Genomic DNA, 21,447 nt, shown 5'->3' with positions numbered 1-21,447 from the left:
AAAGTAAAATTACATGATGCACTCATGAGACTTACCAGCTGGAAATGCATTCTGGTAAACCTCACATGTTGAGCCACTAAATTGATTTGAACATTTGCACTGACCAGTGTTACAATCCGCCGTTCCTCCATTTACACATTCTATGTTCGGACATGTCACTGGTAAAACAAGAAAACACGATGTGATTATGCACATTAGGTATAAAAATTACATTGTACTTATCCACAGTTGTAGTATATTTATTTTCCATGTGTGCTTATTGCAACAGATGGGAATTTTATACAGCCCAGTAAGAGGAAATACCCCAAGCTGATGTACTACAGTTACTTCCTGAAGTATTTAAAACATCTCTGTTTTGAAAAACAAATCTTGCCATTAATCTTTCAAAGTCATTCTTTCTTTAAGAAAGAAAACTTCACAAATACCTAGGGTGCCCTGAGAAATGGAATATAAACCTATACCATATTTACAATACGTACTACAATGCAACATGTTTAGAAAACATCAAATTACGATCAGTGGGAATTTTAAATACTTTTATGATTCTCGAGATCGGTTACGTTGGGTTTGCGTCTTTGTTGAAAGCCTACATTTGAATAGTGCCTGCAATTCCCTTTTAGAGCAGTATATTCGGGAAAGGTGCAGCCCTGCAATTTCTTGTTCAGGCTAGGGCTGGCGGAAGGGCCTCCAGGAGAAATATAGAGGGCCCCCCTAGGGGGTTAGTTGGCCTATGCTTCCATGCTGTTCAGACATCTCGGTAGAGGTGTCTGAACAGCACGCCTCTGTTGTGCTTTTTCTGCCTAGATGATAAAAAGAATGCCACAATCTCGGCTCTTGTTGAGTTGGTGGCTATCGCAAAAGCTGTGTACAGAATGTGTGCAAGAATGGTGATGTCATGTTTACAGGCAAAGTAAGGTGGGATTCCTGCTATGACTTTCTGTTCAAGACACTTCTTTAGCGAGCATGTTGTATGTTCTTTTTTATTTGCACACATGTTTGCCTGGCTCTTGAATTGCCACCTTAGCCATACAAAAAGGTACATGATCATTTTTTTTCAATCACATTCACTTTATGAGATAATCTTCAGGTTTGAAAATGGATTATGAAATGCTTAAAAGTGCTGCTAATTAGATTGCTGTTAAGAAGTATACTGTGCTGTATTGTATTGCTGCCATACCTGGGAATGTTGTTTCAGGTGGTTTTGTTGAAGAAACTTGATTGGTACTCCCATGTGATGGTCCTAGTGATGTTGAGACTGTTGGATCTTGTGATGTTGAGATGGTTGAGCCTTGGGATGTTGAGACTGTTGAGCCTTGGGTTGTTGAGATTGTTGAGCCTTGGGATGTTGAGAATGTTGAGCCTTGTGATGTTGAGAATGTTGGACCTTGTGATGTTGAGACTGTTGGACCTTGTGATGTCGAGAATGTTGGACCTTGTGATGTCGAGAATGTTGAGCCTTGTGATGTTGAGAATGTTGGACCTTGTGATGTTGAGACTGTTGGGCCTTGTGATATTGAGACTGTTGGACCTTGTGATGTCGAGAATGTTGAGCCTTGTGATGTTGAGAATGTTGGACCTTGTGATGTTGAGACTGTTGGGCCTTGTGATATTGAGACTGTTGGACCTTGTGATGTTGAGACTGTTGAGCCTTGGGATGTTGAGAATGTTGAGCCTTGTGATGTTGAGATTGTTGGGCCTTGTGATGTTGAGACTGTTGGGCCTTGTGATGTTGAGACTTTTGAGCCTTGTGATGTTGAGACTATTGGACCTTGTGATGTTGAGGCTGTTGGACCTTGTGATGTTGAGACTGTTGGGCCTTGTGATATTGAGACTGTTGAGCCTTGTGATGTTGAGAATGTTGGACCTTGTGATGTTGAGACTGTTGGGCCTTGTGATATTGAGACTGTTGGACCTTGTGATGTTGAGACTGTTGAGCCTTGGGATGTTGAGAATGTTGAGCCTTGTGATGTTGAGATTGTTGGTCCTTGTGATGTTGAGACTGTTGGGCTTTGTGATGTTGAGAATGTTGAGCCTTGTGATGTTGAGAATGTTGAGCCGTGTGATGTTGAGACTTTTGGGCCTTGTGATGTTGAGAATGTTGAGCCGTGTGATGTTGAGACTATTGGACTTTGTGATGTTGAGACTGTTGGGCCTTGTGATGTTGAGACTGTTGAGACTATTGGACCTTGTGATGTTGAGACTATTGGGCCTTGTGATGTTGAGACTGTTGAGCCTTGTGATGTTGAGACTGTTGGACCTTGTGATATCGAGACTGTTGGGCCTTGTGATGTTGAGACTATTGGGCCTTGTGATGTTGAGACTGTTGAGACTATTGGACCTTGTGATGTTGAGACTGTTGGGCCTTGTGATGTTGAGACATTTGAGTCTTGTGATGTTGAGACTGTTGGACCTTGTGATGTTGAGACTGTTGAGCCTTGTGATGTTGAGAATGTTGGGCCTTGTGATGTTGAGACTGTTGAGCCTTGTGATGTTGAACCTGTTGGGCCTTCTGATGTTGAGACTGTTGAGCCGAGGGATGTTGAGACTGTTGAGCCGAGGGATGTTGAGACTGTTGAGCCTTGTGATGTTGAGAATGTTGGGCCTTGTGATGTTGAGACTGTTGAGCCTTGTGATGTTGAACCTGTTGGGCCTTCTGATGTTGAGACTGTTGAGCCTTGTGATGTTGAGAATGTTGGGCCTTGTGATGTTGAGACTGTTGAGCCTTGTGATGTTGAACCTGTTGGGCCTTCTGATGTTGTTGAGACTGTTGAGCCGAGGGATGTTGAGACTGTTGAGCCGAGGGATGTTGAGACTGTTGAGCCTTGTGATGTTGAGAATGTTGGGCCTTGTGATGTTGAGACTGTTGAGCCTTGTGATGTTGAACCTGTTGGGCCTTCTGATGTTGAGACTGTTGAGCCTTGTGATGTTGAGACTATTGGACCTTGTGATGTTGAGACTATTGGACCTTGTGATGTTGAGGCTGTTTGGCCTTGTGATGTTGAGACTGTTGGGCCTTGTGATGTTGAGACGTTTAAGTCTTGTGATGTTGAGGCTGTTGTTGGTAATCCTGGTGATAATGTTGTATCTGTTAAAAAAAATACAATAACAATAATTTTACATCAAAGTGAAAATTCAACATGACCAATAAATGAGAAATGAGGGCAAAGACAAAGAAAACTGAATAAAACCTAAAACGTGTCTGAATAAACATGGAAAAACACAATGAACAAATACAAATTAGAGACACTATGGAATGTTTTATGCAATGAGTTTGGTGTATTACACAGTTTTGTGAAAAATGTCAAACCCACTGGGTTTCAAGATTGCCAGGACAAGACAGTACAGAAAATGGATTTTCAGGCTATCTCTTCAGACGTTTGAGTGTTTTATCTTTCATAATACAGTTTTTGGGTTAGATCGCGTTATTTATAAATGTGTTGTAACCCTCCACCATCAGACACGGCCAATCAGTAAAAAAGTGTCACGTTGACAAAATAGTTCACTACTTTAGCCCACTGGTGTGTTGAAGAGTGAATCGACAACATTTACAATGTTTGTATACGACGTTTCGCTGGTTATTACATCCCCCATCATCGGGCAATTTGCTAGAATAGTGAAGCCCTCACTTGCTTCCGGTCTTACATAGAGCAGCAGGGTGACGTCATCATTTAACTCATTCAGGTGCAGTGATTTGAGGTGGGGGGGGGGGTATTGTAATTATTCTATAAGTAAATAATCAGTCAATTGTTATGATTAGTAATGAGTTTTAGATTAGTAATTAGTTGTAATGTGTTAGTAGTCAGTTAATTAGTATGTGTTTCCCCTATAATTATTATTTTGGGTAGGCTGAGTGGCATGTTGACGGAGTGACATGCAGACTGAGTGGCATTGGGAATGAGTGACATCTTCTTTGGTTCTTTCGGTAAAGTCACGTAGAATGAGCATAAAATAATAAATTGATAAAATAAAATAACACAATAATATTCTCACGACGTTTCGGCCACAACACACAAGGCCGCTTGTGTTGTGGCCGAAACGTCGTGAGAATATTATTGTGTTATTTTATTTTATCAATTTATTATTTTATTCTCATTCTACGTGACTTTACCGAAAGAACCAAAGAAGATGAATCATTGCAGTCACGAAAGCTTTAAATCGAAATATAAAAAATAGTGACATGTAGACAGAGTGGATTGAATGATTGATGCCACAATCCAAGATTTATGCAACACAAAGCTGAGACGGAAGCACGAATGGCACTGAGAAAATTAAACTAATTTAAGCAAAGAAGAAGAGAAAATACGTGTTTTTAGTCTAATCTTAAAAGCACTGATTGTTACGGCTGAGCAGACTTCAGTCGCAGACCATTCCAGACCACCATTGCTACCAACGAAAATCTCCGTTCTGCTGCCCTAAGTCGAGTCTGTTTCACACAGCAGCATGTCCATACCAGATGAGCGTAGAATTAATGATGGTCTGGCAACGTTGAACTGGACTCTCTAATAGAGTGGTAACCTGTACAGCTCCTTCGAAAGGTTTGAAGAGCTCACGAGAGGTGGGGCCAGGCAAATGACTCCAGCAATCATGTTCTGTAGACGCTGGAGACGTTTTCTGAGGCCATCATTTACAGCAGAGAGTTGCAATAGTCAAGGCATGTGGCAACTGGGCTACATGCTATGGTGTTGCGACGCAGTATTCTATGCAATTTCTGATGTGGCATACACCTTGGGTGTGGCGAGTGTATGATCATATGAACTCGTTGATATGTGATTCGAAGGTGAGGTGTTTGTTGAATGCAATACCCAGCAACTTGAGATTGCTATGTGTGGGATGCCGATCAAAGACGGAATGACGCCGGATATATCTTGTTCATGTTTGATGATGCTAGAAAAGCCAATGGATTGATGGTGGTAAGAGCAGCAAAAATGTCCAGTCTGACCAGTGCTACCGCCAATTCAGAATTGTAAGCTGCCCAGAGGTTGTTGATACAAGCAACGACCATGGTCTCAGTGGAGTGGATAGCTTGCTATGCAGACTGGACAGGGCTGAAGGTTATCATGTAGACTGTGTGACATGTATAATGTACCAACCAGTATGTAGAGTGAGTGGCATGTAGACCGAGTGGCATGTAGAAATGTATATATGTTTAACTTATTTTGCACCGCATGTAGCCAACCGTGCTAATCGGAGGTGTAAGTGTAAGCAACAATGAGACGAATCCAATCCCAGAACCGGCAGCCTCGAGCTACCGCTCTCGGCTCCTTTTATCCTCCCAGCGTGGCCTAACTCCGCCCTGGCCATGCCTCCCTTCTCGTACCCAGTAGCGGGTTCCAGGGGATTCCAGATAGGGTCGTTCGTGACCCTTGCCCCAGTTCCTCTGCTCTGCCAACACACCCGAGCACACGTTCACCGGCGTGTGTACTATAGTACACATCTGTCCGCACAGTTGCCGCTGCTGTCCAGCAGCCGGTGCTATTGAACTACACCTTTATACGTGCGCATGAATTGGATGTTCAGAGTGCCTGTGCTGCCATGTATTAAATTAAAGTGCCACATTACACATTCGGCATGTCCCTAGATTAAACTCTGCTTGTAAACCATTGGTGACCAGATATCAACCCGTTGCACTTGAGAACCTGGTTTAAGGTTGTGATTTATAAATGTCCTTACCTGCCTTCCCACCTTCCTTCCCACTGCTATGGTTGCGGTGCTAACACTCTCCCACCAAATGTTTGAGTTACCAGTCGCTACTGCTTTGCTTCCTTTTCAAAAATGTGTCTTCATATACAGTAACGTCCCCTTGCCGTTTCTGCCCTTGCTACAGCACAGGCTATCAGTGCTCCGTCCCATGTTCTTTAACTAATCTTCAGTTTATCTATCCGAAGCAATGGGAAAATATGCCTAATATATTTGAGTTTTGCCCATATTGCATGGAGCGCTCTCCTTTACACGACATACAACTTTAATCTTGCGCTAAAGCTGCAAGGAAAGTATTTTTATAAGCCCTCTCTGCTATGACGGTAATCATTCACCCACACAATTTACCATACTAGAGTGAGTGGCATTTAGACCAAGTGGCATGTAGGCCGAGTGGCATGTAGATCGAGTGGCATGTAGTCATGCATGTATGTTGAACTTGTTTTGCACCGCATGTAGCCAACCGTGCTAATCAGATGTGTAAGTGTAAATGTACTGAATGTTCAGGTGCCAGATTTCAGGCCAGAGACCAGATACTTTCAAGTCGTGGGAATTGTGCCATAATCCGGTAACACAGAATAAGTATCATGGACCTCTTTTGGAACACGCATTGAAAGCCACAAGATCTAAGAATTACTTTTTTACAACAAAATCTACCAATATTTAACCCTGTTGTACAAGGCCATTTCCCACAAACTTATGGCTGTATGGTATTTAACTGTCAGTGGCTTAATTGCTAAAATTATATTCTGAGAAACTCATAAAGTAAAGTTTGTATGTGCACCACCCAACTGTGTTATCAATTTATTTGGGCTTAAGGCAATAAATGCAAAGATGTTCACTTATAACCATAAAAGCTCATTATTATATGGGATTAATGACATTATCCCAAGGAGCCTTAGCTCTTATTAACCCTTTCTTGTTCGTCATCAGTGTAAAAATAGAATTGAAAGAAAAACTAAAATAAAATAACTTTATCAGTGCCGAGGCTCCCACAAGGCCATGCGGGAGGGCGTGTGGCGCAGTTTGGCGCGAGCTATCATAGAGTGCTGTCGTGTCGCTACAGTTCTCTGCTGTGAGTAACAATGTCTTTAAAAACAACGGCACTATGCCTCGCTAAATAAAATTAATGCTGAGCCGCTTACGCGTTCCGAGTTTCAGTGGTGAACGGGACCCACAAGGGCACCAAATTGAAAGCCTGTTTTGTTTGTCAAGGATAATTTTACACGGAAAATTGGTTAAATTGCCTTTATACGTGCACAAAAAATGGAAGTTCAGAGTGCCTGTGGTGCCATGTATAAAATTGAAGTGCCACATTACACATTCGTTGTAAAACACGGCATGTGCCTGGATTCAACTCTGCTTGCAAACCATTGGTGATCAGACATCAACCCGCTGCACTTGAGAACCTGGTTTAAGGTTGTGATTTATAAATGTCCTTACCTGTCCTCCCACCTTCCCTCCCACTGCTATTGCTGCGGTGCCAACACTCTCCCACCAAATGTTTGATTTACGAGTCGCTACTGCTTTGCTTCCTTTTCAAAAATGTGTCTTCACATTCAGTAACGCCCCCTTGCCGTTTCTGCCCTTGCTACGGCACAGGCTATCGGGGCTTTGCCCCTTGTTCTTTAACTAATCTTCAGTTTATCTATCCGAAGCAATGGGATAGTATGCCTAATGTATTTGAGTTTTGTCCATATTGCATGGAGCGCTCTTCTTTACACAACATACAACTTTAATCTTGCGCTAAAGCTACAAGAAAAGTCTTTTTTTTAAAGCCCTCTCTGCTATGACGGTTATCATTCACCCACACAATTTACCACACTATCTGTCATCGTAAAGTCTAAGGGTGACAATAAAAACCTCAAATATTAACCTTTTTCAGTCATTTGCAGGTTTAGCTTTATTCTTCTTCTCATCACCTTTGCACTCATAGAGATGCCTGTCTGATTGTGTGAATGTCAATGCCGAAAATTTTACGATTCCCCTTACACAGGCACAGTAAAATCGTCCTATTGGCCGCACTTGCAACTCGTGTGTGCGTCACTGAGTCAATTTCACATGAAGACGTTTCTTCGAATTGCATGCTCAGCTAAAACACACTCATCAACAAGGCATTGTTAAATACTTTTAACATGTAATACACATAGGGTTGCTGCATTATTTGTGTATGTTATGATTTCCATAACATTCACAGTTGATGTGCACAGGTTTTTTTTAAAAATAATAATTGTAAATTTGCCTTGGGCCAACTTTTAATCAGTACTGATGTTACTATTAACACCTTCTGTGAAAGAGAAAAAAACATTTTTCAATAACACTACCGCCTTAAAAGGGAAATTGGATAGCAGGCGACGTTTGTGGCAAAGGCCCTTCTTCAAAGCGCCTGTTACGTGTGCTTTGTGCACAACTGCCAACGCAGTATCACCAAATAATTTAGTTTAACGTCTCAATTTGCTGGAATAATGTGGGAGAAATAATTGAACCGTGAGGAAATTTGCGCGGTTGTGGTGGTGATGGCAATGATGCAAAGACCCAGCATTGGTCACGTGGTAAAACAAAATCAATTAGGTAAAAAAGAACTAGTGTTTCAATGCACACACACTTTTATTTGCACTCGAACGTGGAAAATACATTCTTTTGACCCCATAAATTAATAAAAAATTCATGTGCTGCATTGATACAAATTTTTAGACCTAAATAATTTTTCTTCTTTTATTTAACCTGCCCTGTTGTCTGTTTATAGTCTTTCAAATCTATTATGCTTATGTATTCGGTTCTACGGAGCCTAACGGGCTGAAATGTTGTACACAGACTTCGTCTCGCGTGACAAATCAATATTTCATTTGAAGAACCGGTCCATGTCCCGCCGATCCTGGGCCTCTTCGTGTTTTTAACTTAATTTTTATATATATGAGAATTATCCGGACAATAATGAACTATTATTAGTCTGGATTGAGATCTTGAATGAATATGTACATATACAAATTATTTTGACAAGATTAAAATTCATTGTGTAAAAACACTTAAACTATAGGTTAAATAAATTTAGAAGATACATTTGAAAGTGTTTTACAAATAAATGTTAATTAAATCTGTGGTCAAAATAATTTAGATGCAATTGATTTTATAGATATTGGATTTCAAAGCATTCATTCAATTACCGTTAAATCTGATATTAAATTTGGATATGGATGAATACATATATAAAAGGACCAATGCTACTTTTATTTCTTTGCTGGATTTCAACATTGCACAAGCTTACCGTATGAAAATTACCAGAATTTACGAGCAAGTCTTATTTAAGTAAATGACAATGAGACTAAAACTTAAACATAAAATAATAATGTCATACCATATTTAAAAAAAGTATTTAATAAAAACGGAACAACTGTCTCTGCTCTCCCCCAACTAAATTGCCAATTGAAAATATTAACAATTTTCAAAAATGTCTCTGTTGGCAACCAATTTCTTTATTTTTCATTATCATTTTTAAATAACCATTAAAATTTAATTTTAAACAACTATTTTTTACGAAAATTAATTAGATTTAGATTTAAAGCTTTCGTGACTGCAGGTATTCATCTTCTTGGTTCTTTTGGTAAAGTCACGTAGAAGGGAAATAATAAAATAATAAAATGAAACATGATAGAATAAAATTCTCACGACGTTTCGGCCACAACACAAGCAGCCGTCCTCAGGTGAAGAAACAGAGCTGTCGGAAAGACAGCGCTCCAATGACCACTGCTAAGCTTGGCAGCGTATTTTAAGCCAGGTGGGAGGAGCAGAGCGACTTGACAAAGGAGTTTACATATCAACTGAAGAATTTAGCATTGAAATAGCTATATTAATGCGAGAGATTAGCAGGATGTTAAAGTCAGATATTAGCATGTAACTGGGAGATTAGCATGATGTTAATGTGAGGAATTAGCATGTAAGTGGTCACGGAAGTAGCTATGTTAAATTCAGAGTTTACATATCAACAGAGACATTTAGTATATTGACGCTAAAGAACTGCAACTACCCAACTATCATACAATAAACCGATGTGAAAGAACTAAATATAAACTACGTAAATATAATCAATGTACTCAATATATTCTCCACTAAGCTGAGTTACTAACAATAAGTCATTATACATTACACTTCTATGTCGCAAAAAATATTATAATATGCCTCCAACTAATCTTTTCATTATAAACTGCCATAGACAGACCCCAACATTGAATTATACACTGCGTTGCTATACACTACCCTACAGTATACCTTAGATTATAATAATATTAGACTTGTAATATTACACTGTGTATTATTTTACAAACCTTACTGTATACCACACTGCTGTATAGTGACTATACAATTACGATACTATATATTACCAAATAAATTATATTAAACATTACACTGAAAGGTACTAAGAGATTAGCAGGATGTTAAGGTGAGAAATTAGCATGTAACTGGGAGATTAGCATGATGTTAATGTTAGTAATTAGCATGTAACTGGTCACGGAAGTGCCTATGTTAAAGTCAGAGTTTACATATCAACAGAGGCATTTATTATATTAACGCTAAAGAACTGCTACTACCCAACTATCATACAATAAACCGATGTGAAAGAACTAAATATAAACTAACATCAATATAATCAATGTACTCAATATATTCTCCTCTAACTTGAGCTATTAACATTAAGTAACTGGGTATATTTTTGATTTAAAGCTTTTGTGACTGCAGTAATTCATATTTTAACTGGGTATACATTACACAATATAATGACTACCATATACTGAATCGATAAAAATAAAAATATAAACTACATCAATATCATATTCTTGGTTCTTTCGGTAAAGTCACGTAGAAGGGAAACAATAAATTAATAAAAATATAAAACAATAAATTTCTCACGACGTTTCGACTGCAACACAAGCAATCATCATCAGGTGTGAAAACCACAGCAAGAAATTTTGAAAAAAGTGGCGGTTTTTTTAACGTTAGCTCTACGGAGAGCGATTTGGCAGTTATTCAGATGGACGAGTCCATCTATGTTTGGAAAAGAGGAAGGGGGAGACGAAAATAATGGATGCGGTCTGAAAGCCACTGTAAGCGTGAACAATCAATTAAGACCCGAAATGGTTTATCAAATCCTTCCAATGATTGCTAAGCCAGAATCCATCTTCTCGGTTGAAATTGTCTCTGTGTTTGTATATGTGGATAGCCTCATGAACGAATCTTTCATGGTAGCCAGATGGCTTGCAAATAACGTCTGTCTTGGAGAAGTCAATGTCATGTGAGCCTACTGAATTATAACAGTGATCTGCCACGGCCGAGGTGTTGGTCCTACCGTGTTTTAGGTCTGCTTTGTGTTCACGAATGTGGTCCAAGACATGTCATTTGGTTTCTCCAATGTAACTTCTACCACAGAGGCAACTTAGTTTGTAGACGCCAAGGTACTGTATGTCCGGAATCACATCTTTTACAGACGGAACCAGATCACGGATTTTATGTAATGTGTTGAATCGGACCTGGATCTTGTGTTTATTCAAGATTTTGGAGATCTTTTTTGTGATCCCCACAATGTAGGGTAAAGTGATGGTTTTGAAAGGCTCCTCAAGAGGGTCCTTCTTCATGGTTGGAGTGATAGCTTTGCGGATTGTGTAGTCGGAGTAACCATTAAGAGCTTGGTGTACGTGCTTGAATTCACTGGCTATGTGTTCCTGGTCGGATATGCATTGGGCTCTATGGTGCAGAGTCTTGATGAGGGAATTCTTCTGGGATGGATGGTTGGTGGGAATCCGGTTTCAGGTAAGCATCTGTATGGGTAGCTTTCCTGTAGACAGAGTGGCTCATTGAACCATCAGGTCTCTTTTTTATCAGGACATCCAAAAAAGGTAGCTTGCCATCTTTTTCGACTTCAATGGTAAATCTGATGGCTGGGTGTATGGAATTGATGTGGTCGAGGAATTTGTCTAGAGCAGGCCGGCCATGTGGCCAGATGACAAAAGTGTTATCCACGTACCTCTTCCATAAGGTTGGGCGCATAGTGGCAGTCTGGATGGCGTCAGTCTCAAATTTCTCCATGAAAATGTTGGCTACAACCGGAGATAGGGGGGAGCCCATTGGGGTGCCCTCAGTTTGTTTGTAGAAAGTTCCATTCCAAGTGTCTCACTAGGGGGGGTACCTCAGTGTTTAGTCCTTGATGAACCAAGTCTTCAATGATTGCGATGGTGTCAGGTACATAAACTTTGGTGAATAAGGAAACTACATCAAAACTGACAAGCAGGTCGTCTGGTGACAGGAAAATACCCGTGATTGTCGATATCAGGTGAGTAGAATTTTGTACCGCAGAGATGGTTTTTGCAGTGAAAGGCCGCAGGATTTCAGACAGAAAACGAGCCAGTTTGTAGGTGGGGGAGTTGATAGTAGAGACGATGGGACGAAGGGTGTATCTACTTTATGTATTTTTGGTAAGCCGTATAATCTTGGTGGCCTGGCAGCAGAAGGTTTCAACGAGAACTGTTTGGTTTGATCAATTAATGCGGTTGAATCAGAAATGATTTTGTTGGTTTGTATGACGAGGCTGTTGGTGGGATCTCTTTTTATTTTTGTAGAGCTGCCATCGTTGAGTAATTCTTGAATTTTGTTGTTATATTCTATTTTATCCATGATTACCGTGGCATTGCCCTTGTCGGCTGAGAGGATGATAATGTCATCCCTCTTTTTTAATTTATATAATTCAAAACGTTCATCTTTGCTGAGGTTCCTAGCTGGCATCTTAGCGTTTTTGAGGGTTGCAGCGATTTCAGATCTTGCTACGTCTGCAGCGATGTGACCCAGGCCCTTGAGAGCCACGTCTACTTGGGCAATGATATAATTAACTGGTATGTGTTTAGGTGTGACTGCAAAGTTTAGCCCTTTAGCTCAAACGGATTTCAGACCATCGGAAATAGAACTGTTACTGCGATTAATTACGACTTTGTTAACGTCTAGCTTTTTGGTGTGTGGATCCGGTCTTTTGTTGATAAACCCGAAATGGTGTATCACGTCCTTCCAATGATTGCTCAGCCAGAATCCATCTTCTCGGTTGAGATTGTCTCTCTGTTTATATATGTGGATGGCCTCATGAACGAATCTCTCATGGTAGCCGGATAGCTTGCAGAGAACCTCCGTTTTGGAAATGTCAATGTCATGTGAGTCCACTGAATTATGATAGTGATCTGCCACGGCTGAGGTGTTTGTCCTACCGTGTTTCAGGTCTGCTTTATGTTCACGGATGTGGTCCGAGACATGTCGTTTGGTTTCTCCAATGTAACTGCTACCACAGAGGCAACTTAGTTTGTAGACGCCCGGGTATGGTATGTCATAGAAGTGTAATGTATAATGACTTATTGTTAGTAGCTCAGCTTAGTGGAGAATATATTGAGTACATTGATTATATTTACGTAGTTTATATTTAGTTCTTTCACATCGGTTTATTGTATGATAGTTGGGTAGTTGCAGTTCTTTAGCATCAATATACTAAATGCCTCTGTTGATATGTAAACTCTGACTTTAACATAGCTACTTCCGTGACCAGTTACATGCTAATTCCTCACATTAACATCATGCTAATCTCCCAGTTACATGCTAATTTCTGACTTTAACGTCCTGCTAATCTCTCACATAAATATAGCTACTTCAATGCTAAATTCTTCTGTTGATATGTAAACTCCTTTGTCAAGTCGCTCTGCTCCTCCCACCCAGCTTAAAATACGCTGCCAAGCTTAGCAGTGTTCATTGGAGCGCTGTCTTTCCGACAGCTCTGTTTCTTCACCTGAGAACAGCTGCTTGTGTTGTGGCCGAAACGTCGTGAGAATTTTATTCTATTATGTTTTATTTTTATTATTTTATTATTTCCCTTCTACGTGACTTTACCAAAAGAACCAAGAAGATGAATACCTGCAGTCACGAAAGCTTTAAATCAAAATCTAATTAATTTTAGTTAAAAATAGTTGTTCAAATTAAATTTTTAATAGTTATTAAAAAAATATAATGAAAAATAAAGAAATTTGTTGCCAACAGAGACATTTTTGAAAATTGTTAATATTTTCAATTGGCAATTTAGTTGGGGGAGAGCGGACACAGTTGTAGCGTTTTTATTAAATACTTTTTTAAAAATATAGTATGACATTATTATTTTATGTTTAAGTTTTAGTCTCATTGTCATTTACTTAAATAAGACTTGCTCGTAAATTCTGGTCATTTTCATACGGTAAGCTTGTGCAATGTTGAAATCCAGCAAATAAATATAAGTAGCATTGGTCCTTTTATTTATGTATTCATCCATATACAAATTTAATATCAAGATTTAACGATAATTGAATGAATGCTTTGAATTCCAATATCTATAAAATCAATTGCATCTAAATTATTTTAACCACAGAGTTAATTAAAATTTAATTGTAAAAAACTTTCAAATGTATCTTGTAAATTTATTTAACCTATAGTTTAAGTGTTTTTACACAATTAATTTTAATATTGTCAAAATCATTTGTATATGTACATATTCATTCTAAGATCTCAATCCAGACAATAATAATAGTTCATTAGTGTCCGGATAATTCTCATATATATAAAAAATTAAGTAAAAAACACGAAGAAGCCCAGGATCGGCGGGACATGGACCGGTTCTTTAAATGAAATATTGAATTGTCACGCGAGACGAAGTCTGTGTACAACATTTCAGCCCGTTAGGCTCCGTAGAACCGAATACATAAGCATAATAGATTTGAAAGACTATAAACAGACAACAGGGCAGGTTAAATAAAAGTGTGTAAAAAAAATATCAGACATTTTGTCCATTGCAATTTTTATTTTGCTAAAACAAAACCAGATCACCTTTTATACTCCCGATATAGAGCAGCGATAATCATATAGAGGAGGGCTGTGGATCAGCATCCATGTCGTGCCCCTCGTCAGTACACCCCTCCACCCCCGCTGGGGTAGCTAAATGATCCAATCAGAGGTGACAGACATCCTGGGAGCTCCAACTTGACGAATTCTGGCCTCCAGCGCACATGCTAAATTAATGACTCATAAGGATATCATTTTACACAACGTATCCCAAGTCGTGAATGTCCCTTTTACCATCAGGAGACTTAATTTTAAAATATAAAAACTGCCTTCTCCTTTGTCAGTCCACTGACTTTATGAAAGCCACCCCATGCTCCCGCTTTCATGGGAAGCTGTATGAACATATTTCACCATTCTGGACAGCGCAGGGTGGCGAAGGTGGAAAGGGGGTGCCCGGAACCCCTTCAGATATCACTTGCCACTTATGTTAGCTGTGGCCAAGAATTGAACTTGGGTCGCCAGGTTCAATAGCCGTTGCGCCCACGGATCTACTCAGTACATTTAATGTGGGTCCACACCTGAGCAATCAGTTGTGCAGCCTTGTTGCATGCAACCAATCTCTTTATTTATGCGGACGTCTCTGCAAACAGAGAAATGTTCGCATGTAGAGCAGGTGACGATCAAGTTGCGTGATTTCGAGAGTGATTTGCTAGCTCAACTGATTGTTCCATGGGAACTTTCTTTTTCACGCTCACATGATGTGATGAATCAACAGCATTTGCATGTCTTACTGCCTTTGCAGCAGCCACTCTTTCGCTAGGGTGTTCAAATGCGTTTGTCAAAGCACATACAGTGAGGGAAAAAAGTATTTGATCCCCTGCTGATTTTGTACGCTTGCCCACTGACAAAGAAATGATCAGTCTATAATTTTAATGGTAGGTTTATTTGAACAGTGAGAGACAGAATAAAAGCAAAAAAATCCAGAAAAACACATGTCAAAAATGTTATAAATCGATTTGCATTTTAATGAGGGAAATAAGTATTTTACCCCCTCTCAATCAGAAAGATTTCTGGCTCCCAGGTGTCTTTTATACAGGTAACGAGCTGAGATTAGGAGCACACTCTTAAAGGGTGTGCCCATAATCTAAGCTTGTTACCTGTATAAAAGACACCTGTCAACAGAAGCAATCAATCTATCAATCAGATTCCAAACTCTCCACCATGGCCAAGACCAAAGAGCTCTCCAAGGATGTCAGGGACAAGATTGTAGACCTACACAAGGCTGGAATGGATTACAAGACCATTGCCAAGCAGCTTGGTGAGAAGGTGACAACAGTTGGTGCGATTATTCGCAAATGCTTGAAACACAAAAGAACTGTCAATCTCCCTCGGCCTGGGGCTTCATACAAGATCTCACCTCGTGGAGTTGCAATGGTCATGAGAACGGTGAGGAATCAGCCCAGAACTACACGGGAGGATCTTGTCAATGATCTCAAGGCAGCTGGGACCATAGTCACCAAGAAAACAATTGGTAACAAACAACGCCTCGAAGGACTGAAATCCTGCAGCGCCCGCAAGGTCCCCCTGCTCAAGAAAGCACATATACATGCCCGTCTGAAGTTTGCCAATGAACATCTGAATGATTCAGAGGACAACTGGGTGAAAGTGTTGTGGTCAGATGAGACCAACATGGAGCTCTTTGGCATCAACTCAACTCGCCGTGTTTGGAGGAGGAGGAATGCTGCCTATTACCCCAAGAACACCATCCTCACCGTCAAACATGGAGGTGGAAACATTATGCTTTGGGGGTGTTTTTCTGCTAAGGGGACAGGACAACTTCACCGCGCCAAAGGGATGATGGGCGGGGCCATGTACCATCAAATCTTGGGTGAGAACCTCCTTCCCTCAGCCAGGTATTGAAAATGGGTCGTGGATGGGTATTCCAGCATGACAATGACCCAAAACACACGGCCAAGGCAACAAAGGAGTGGCTCAAAAAGAAGCACATTAAGGTCCTGGGGTGGCCTAGCCAGTCTTCAGACCTTAATCCCATAGAAAATCTGTGGAGGGAGCTGAAGGTTCGAGTTGCCAAACGTCAGCCTCAAAACCTTAATGACTTGGAGAAGATCTGCAAAGAGGAGTGGGACAAAATCCCTCCTGAGATGTGTGCAAACCTGGTGGCCAACTACAATAAACGTCTGACCTCTGTGATTGCCACCAAGGGTTTTTCCACCAAGTACTAAGTCATGTTTTGCAGAGGGGTCAAATACTTATTTCCCTCATTAAAATTCAAATCAATTTATAACATTTTTGACATGCGTTTTTCTAGATTTTTTTGTTGTTATTCTGTCTCTCACTGTTCAAATAACCCTACCATTAAAATTATAGACTGATCATTTCTTTGTCAGTGGGCAAACGTACAAAATCAGCAGGAGATCAAATACTTGTTTTCCCTCACTGTACCTCCCAAACTGTAGTAATTTAATGGAATAGAAAGCTGAGAATATAGTCCAGCGCTTTGCTCAGTTAATTTACTCAAGTAATATACCTTGTTGTTTATAAGGAAAATGCAACACAGTCTCGAGAAAGAGGTCTGAAAATCTATTTTTGTGAAGTTAATATGCATCTACGATTTGAAGCACAAAAAACTACGCACAGTAGGAAACAATGATACGCATGATGTATTGATCTTAACTGTAAGCAATACAGTTTTAAGTGAGTCTTGATTGGGATGTTTGGTCAAATATCTTCAGGGGTAATTTTTGCATAAACCAGATACCTAAAGAATGACTGCAGAAATTAAACAGATTGCACACTGATATTAAAGTATACAGCCCTAATTGGTAGAGAATATACTAAGTGTGAATAGTGCCATTTTATCATCCCATTAGAAACTAAAATTGTTTATCGCAGATTATAGTCATATTTTATTTTAACATATGTATTTTATTTACAAACAGTCTGTTCTTCTATACTCTTTGGTTCTTTTGGTAAAGTCACGTAGGTATAACATAAAATAAATCATGATGTTTCGGGCGCAACACAAGCATCCGTCATCAGGTGGGAAAGCATGCTTTCAAAGCGCCCGAAACGTAGTGATTTGTTTTATTTTATAACTATGTGACTTTACTGAAAGAACCAAAGAGTATGGATTCCTGCAATCACGAAAGTTTAAAATCAAGATAGTATATTCTTCTATAACGCCGCGTCTTTTCATAACGCGAATTGGATATAACGCTATGAATGTATTCTGGAACACATTTTTATAACGCTGATGTGAATTGGATATAACGCGATTGAATGAATGGAACTACGTCGCAGCGCGAGTAGGAATAAGCGGTCGTATAGCATCACACAAGGCATTGGGATCCTGCTGGATGCTTCTAGATGCTACCCACGCACCTCAGTCTTTTTTCAGCCTGCGTGCGCATCTCATGTGTTTTTGCGGACTGTGCTTTAGTCCTATATTACATAGTATTTATTTTTCCATAATGCGGTGTTCTTCAGGAACGCAACTACCATCTTATAGGAGAAAACTGTAAAAAAAAACCCTGTATAATCCCTTGAGATGGAACATCTGTCCAGAGTGTCGAGTAATACCAAGGTACAAAACATAATTTTCCGGAAACCTATAGGATAGTGCAATGCATAATATCAGAGTGCATTTTTAAATAGGAACACACTCAAATTTCGTGGTCATGAAAAGGAAGGAAAGCAAAGGGGTAATTGTAGATTCCATGAAATGTGAAATATCCTTAATTTTGCCTTCCCGCTGTCTATTTTTATGAAGCCAATAAACTTTTGCACCGGTAATTGCCGGAATAATGACCGCTGCGTGTGTTTTCCCACTTTTATAAAGGCCACGGTAACGTGACATTGGTCCAAGGAGCTTACACGTTTTAGCACTAAACCAACGCTTTGCAAAACCTTCAAAACTCGCTAAAACACAACGCAACCTTCAATTTCTACTCTCTGCGTATTTACTTGGATACATAAAATGTAGGTGCGACAATACAACAAAGTGAAATCTTTTCCCACGATTGATGCTTTTTGCGAAATAGGTGACTAAATTCGTTTATACGTGAATTTCTGGAGTTGTAGATAATGTATTTCAATCATCCTGTTTAGTTCAACATTTATATGCAGTTGCATACACCTGCATATCTGTACACAATACCTGCGTAAATCCCTAATCAAGAAAAGATGCTGCTTCAAGCATTCCCTATAACCATTCCCCTCGCTATTTATTTAAGATCTCAAATGTTTTGTATGGCTATTTTCTTTGATCATACTCTTCAAAATGTACAGTTTTCGATTTGTCTTTATAGTTTCGAAAATATATTTAAACAAAAAAGGTAAAAAAGGAGAGGAATATGGAAAAACTGTTTTGTAAATGAGGCATCTATAAGCAATACATCGTTTAGTGCAATCTGAGCCCTCGCAGTGTATGCTGCTGAGTATTGTAGTGTAAATTATAACACAAAATATAGGTATAGTGGTGGTGAGACTTACTGCCAGCCTCAGATACGACGGCAACTGTCATCAAGAGCACAGCAATTGTTAGTTGAGTCTTCATTTCTTGGCAGATGTGGTCAATTGAAAATGAATGAACACACAAGACACTATATATTTTCCCCTTTTCAAATGTTCCACTTCACAGTTTGTGCCAATGGTCACTCTTCTCCTGCTCGGTGGTCTCCACGATATTTGTGTGGTGTATTGAAATTCTTTTACTTATATATGGCACTCCACTGTGACGCACGACATTTATGGCGACTTAAGTCCGTGCCACGCCTGTGTAGGATGACCTTGCGTTTGCACTAAAAAGACAATTTAATATTTAAACAGACCAAAGATTAACCTAACTGTTAAAATAAATTACACCAAAATATTTTTGAGCATATTTGCAGGAGTTTTTATTTATTCATCACAGACGAGCAACCCACCCGACCTTTGGACGTTGCTGTCATCTCATCCGCTCGCTCATCCGTCCGTCCATCCGTCCGTTTATCCACCCTAGATGGAGTACCCTGGGGGCAAGATGTTAACTACCTCGCCTGATATACAGGAGGTAGTGTGTTCGATCCTGACTCTGACACCCGTATATTTGGAGTTTGCATGTTCTCCCCGTGGTCACGTGGATTTTTCTCTGGGTCCTTTGATTTTTCCCTCCGCATTTATAAACATGTGTTTCGAGTATTTGGATGCTATACATTTTCACTTGATAGGCCACTTCTAATTGGGCTATCATTTGTGGCCAGGTCGCTCCTGAAAAATAGCTCTCTAGCTCAGATGGCCTTACCTGGTAAAATAAAACTAGATAAAGTAGATTAGCTTAAATAGCCAGCCAGTAAGACTATTCAAGTTATATAGAGCCCTGCCTCTCTCCACATTGCCTTCTCTGTGCTGTATATCGCAATATATCTATATGCCTGACATTGTTTCTGTTTCTCTCTTCCTCCGTCCCCACTTCTACCTCTCCTTCCCTCCACTATATCCTACTCACATCCCCCCTCCCGTCGCATCTCTCCCGTCGATCTGCTTCTTCCTGTCTCCATCTCTCTTGCCCTCTCCCTCCACCGCTAGCTGTTTGCCTTGCTCTCCTCTTTCCATTTTGCTCTCTCTTTCATCTCCGTTTCACACTGTTTTACTCTCTGCCCTCACCTCTCCTCTATGTTCCTTTCCGTGTCCCTCTACCTCTCCTCGCTCCGCCGATGTTCTTCAGGGGCCGAGTGCTCGTCGCTAAGACCCTGGCTGCATCCGTGCTGTGGCACAAGACCAAGGCCCTCCAGCCTCCTGCTTGGCTACTCACCAGAGTCAACCGCTCACTCGCGCACTTCGTCTGGCATGGGAAGCACTGGTTCAGGCCGGGCGTTCTCTGCCTGCCGGTGGGCGAGGGCGGCCAGGGTCTGGTGGACATCACCGCCAGGGTCATGAGTTTCAGGCGGCTGCTGTACGACTGGGATGAGCTACCCTGGAAGTTGCCGGCCCTCGCCCTGCTGAGGAATACAGAGGGGTGCCTGGTGTACGGAAAGGAGCTCTTCCTGATGGACCTGAGCTTGGTCGACTACACGAGGCTGCCAGGTTATCACCAGAGCCTTTTGGACGCGTGGCGGAGCTTCGAATGGAGCAGAATGCACGCGCCCTAAGACCTCGCACAGTTTCTGAACTAGCCCTTGTTCTGCAACGGCCTATTCCAGGGGATCAGAGGAGAGAGGACCCTGGCTCTACGCCTCACATCGGCAGGGCTGCGGGCAGTCTTCGACCTCGTGCAGGCCCACCAGCACAAGTGGAAGACCACAGCTGAGATCGCCAGCACCGCGGGACTCCGCTCCATGCTCGCCGGGGAGAAGCTGGGGCGGGACGTCGCTCCGCGCCATGAAGGAGCTGCGCCTGAAGCTGGAGGCGCTGGGGGACGGTGGCAGCCTTCCACCCCTCCTCCTCCTTCTTCCCGGAGTTGTGCTTCTTCTGTATGCAGCCCCCTGGCCACAGCGATTTCGGCAAGCTACTGAAGCTCCGAGGCTGCAGGAACGTGTCCCTGAAGAGTGCCCCAAACAAAGCGCTCCACACGTGGCTGTGTCAAGGCGCTGCATTCCTGGGACCTCGCCGACCTACCGGACACAAAATGGAGAGACCATTTCTTTCCCCTCATTGTGGCCGCCCCCCAGTGGAAACAAATGTACAAGTCTCCCGTAGCCAAACGCTGCGGTGACCTCCAGTGGAGGTTGGCACACTGGATGTTGCCATCGGCCGTGTGGCTCAGCCGAATCTCGCTGGGGGTAACAGACTTGTGCATTTTCTGCGGTGCCAGGGAAAATCTGCCCCACCAGTACTTACGCTGCCAGTGGCTCAACCCAATGTTCCGCCTTTTGGTTGCTGGCGACTGTGTGTTTGGTATCGAATTGCCTCCAGTGCTGTTGC

At 41.1% G+C, this 21,447-nt stretch overlaps 1 protein-coding gene across 1 annotated transcript; it reads right to left on the bottom strand.

The window, feature by feature from the left end:
• Positions 1 to 35: 35 nt before the first annotated feature.
• LOC116946818 (uncharacterized) lies at positions 36 to 20,139 on the bottom strand. The gene is made up of 3 exons (XM_032961985.2): positions 20,033 to 20,139; positions 1,178 to 3,085; positions 36 to 158 (listed from the first exon to the last, which is right to left on the bottom strand). The coding sequence occupies exons 1-2, from the start codon at positions 20,137 to 20,139 to the stop codon at positions 1,192 to 1,194; spliced, it is 2,001 nt and encodes a 666-aa protein (XP_032817876.2). The 3' UTR covers positions 36 to 158; positions 1,178 to 1,191.
• Positions 20,140 to 21,447: the final 1,308 nt, after the last annotated feature.

The sequence above is a fragment of the Petromyzon marinus genome, chromosome 28 (genome assembly GCF_048934315.1).
Source record: "Petromyzon marinus isolate PM22_M1 ecotype Great Lakes invasive population chromosome 28, UKy_Petmar_22M1.pri1.0, whole genome shotgun sequence".
Taxonomy (NCBI): Eukaryota; Metazoa; Chordata; class Hyperoartia; order Petromyzontiformes; family Petromyzontidae; genus Petromyzon; species Petromyzon marinus.
The sequence above is the reverse complement of the archived record's forward strand: the minus strand, read 5'-3'. Positions and strand labels throughout refer to the sequence as shown.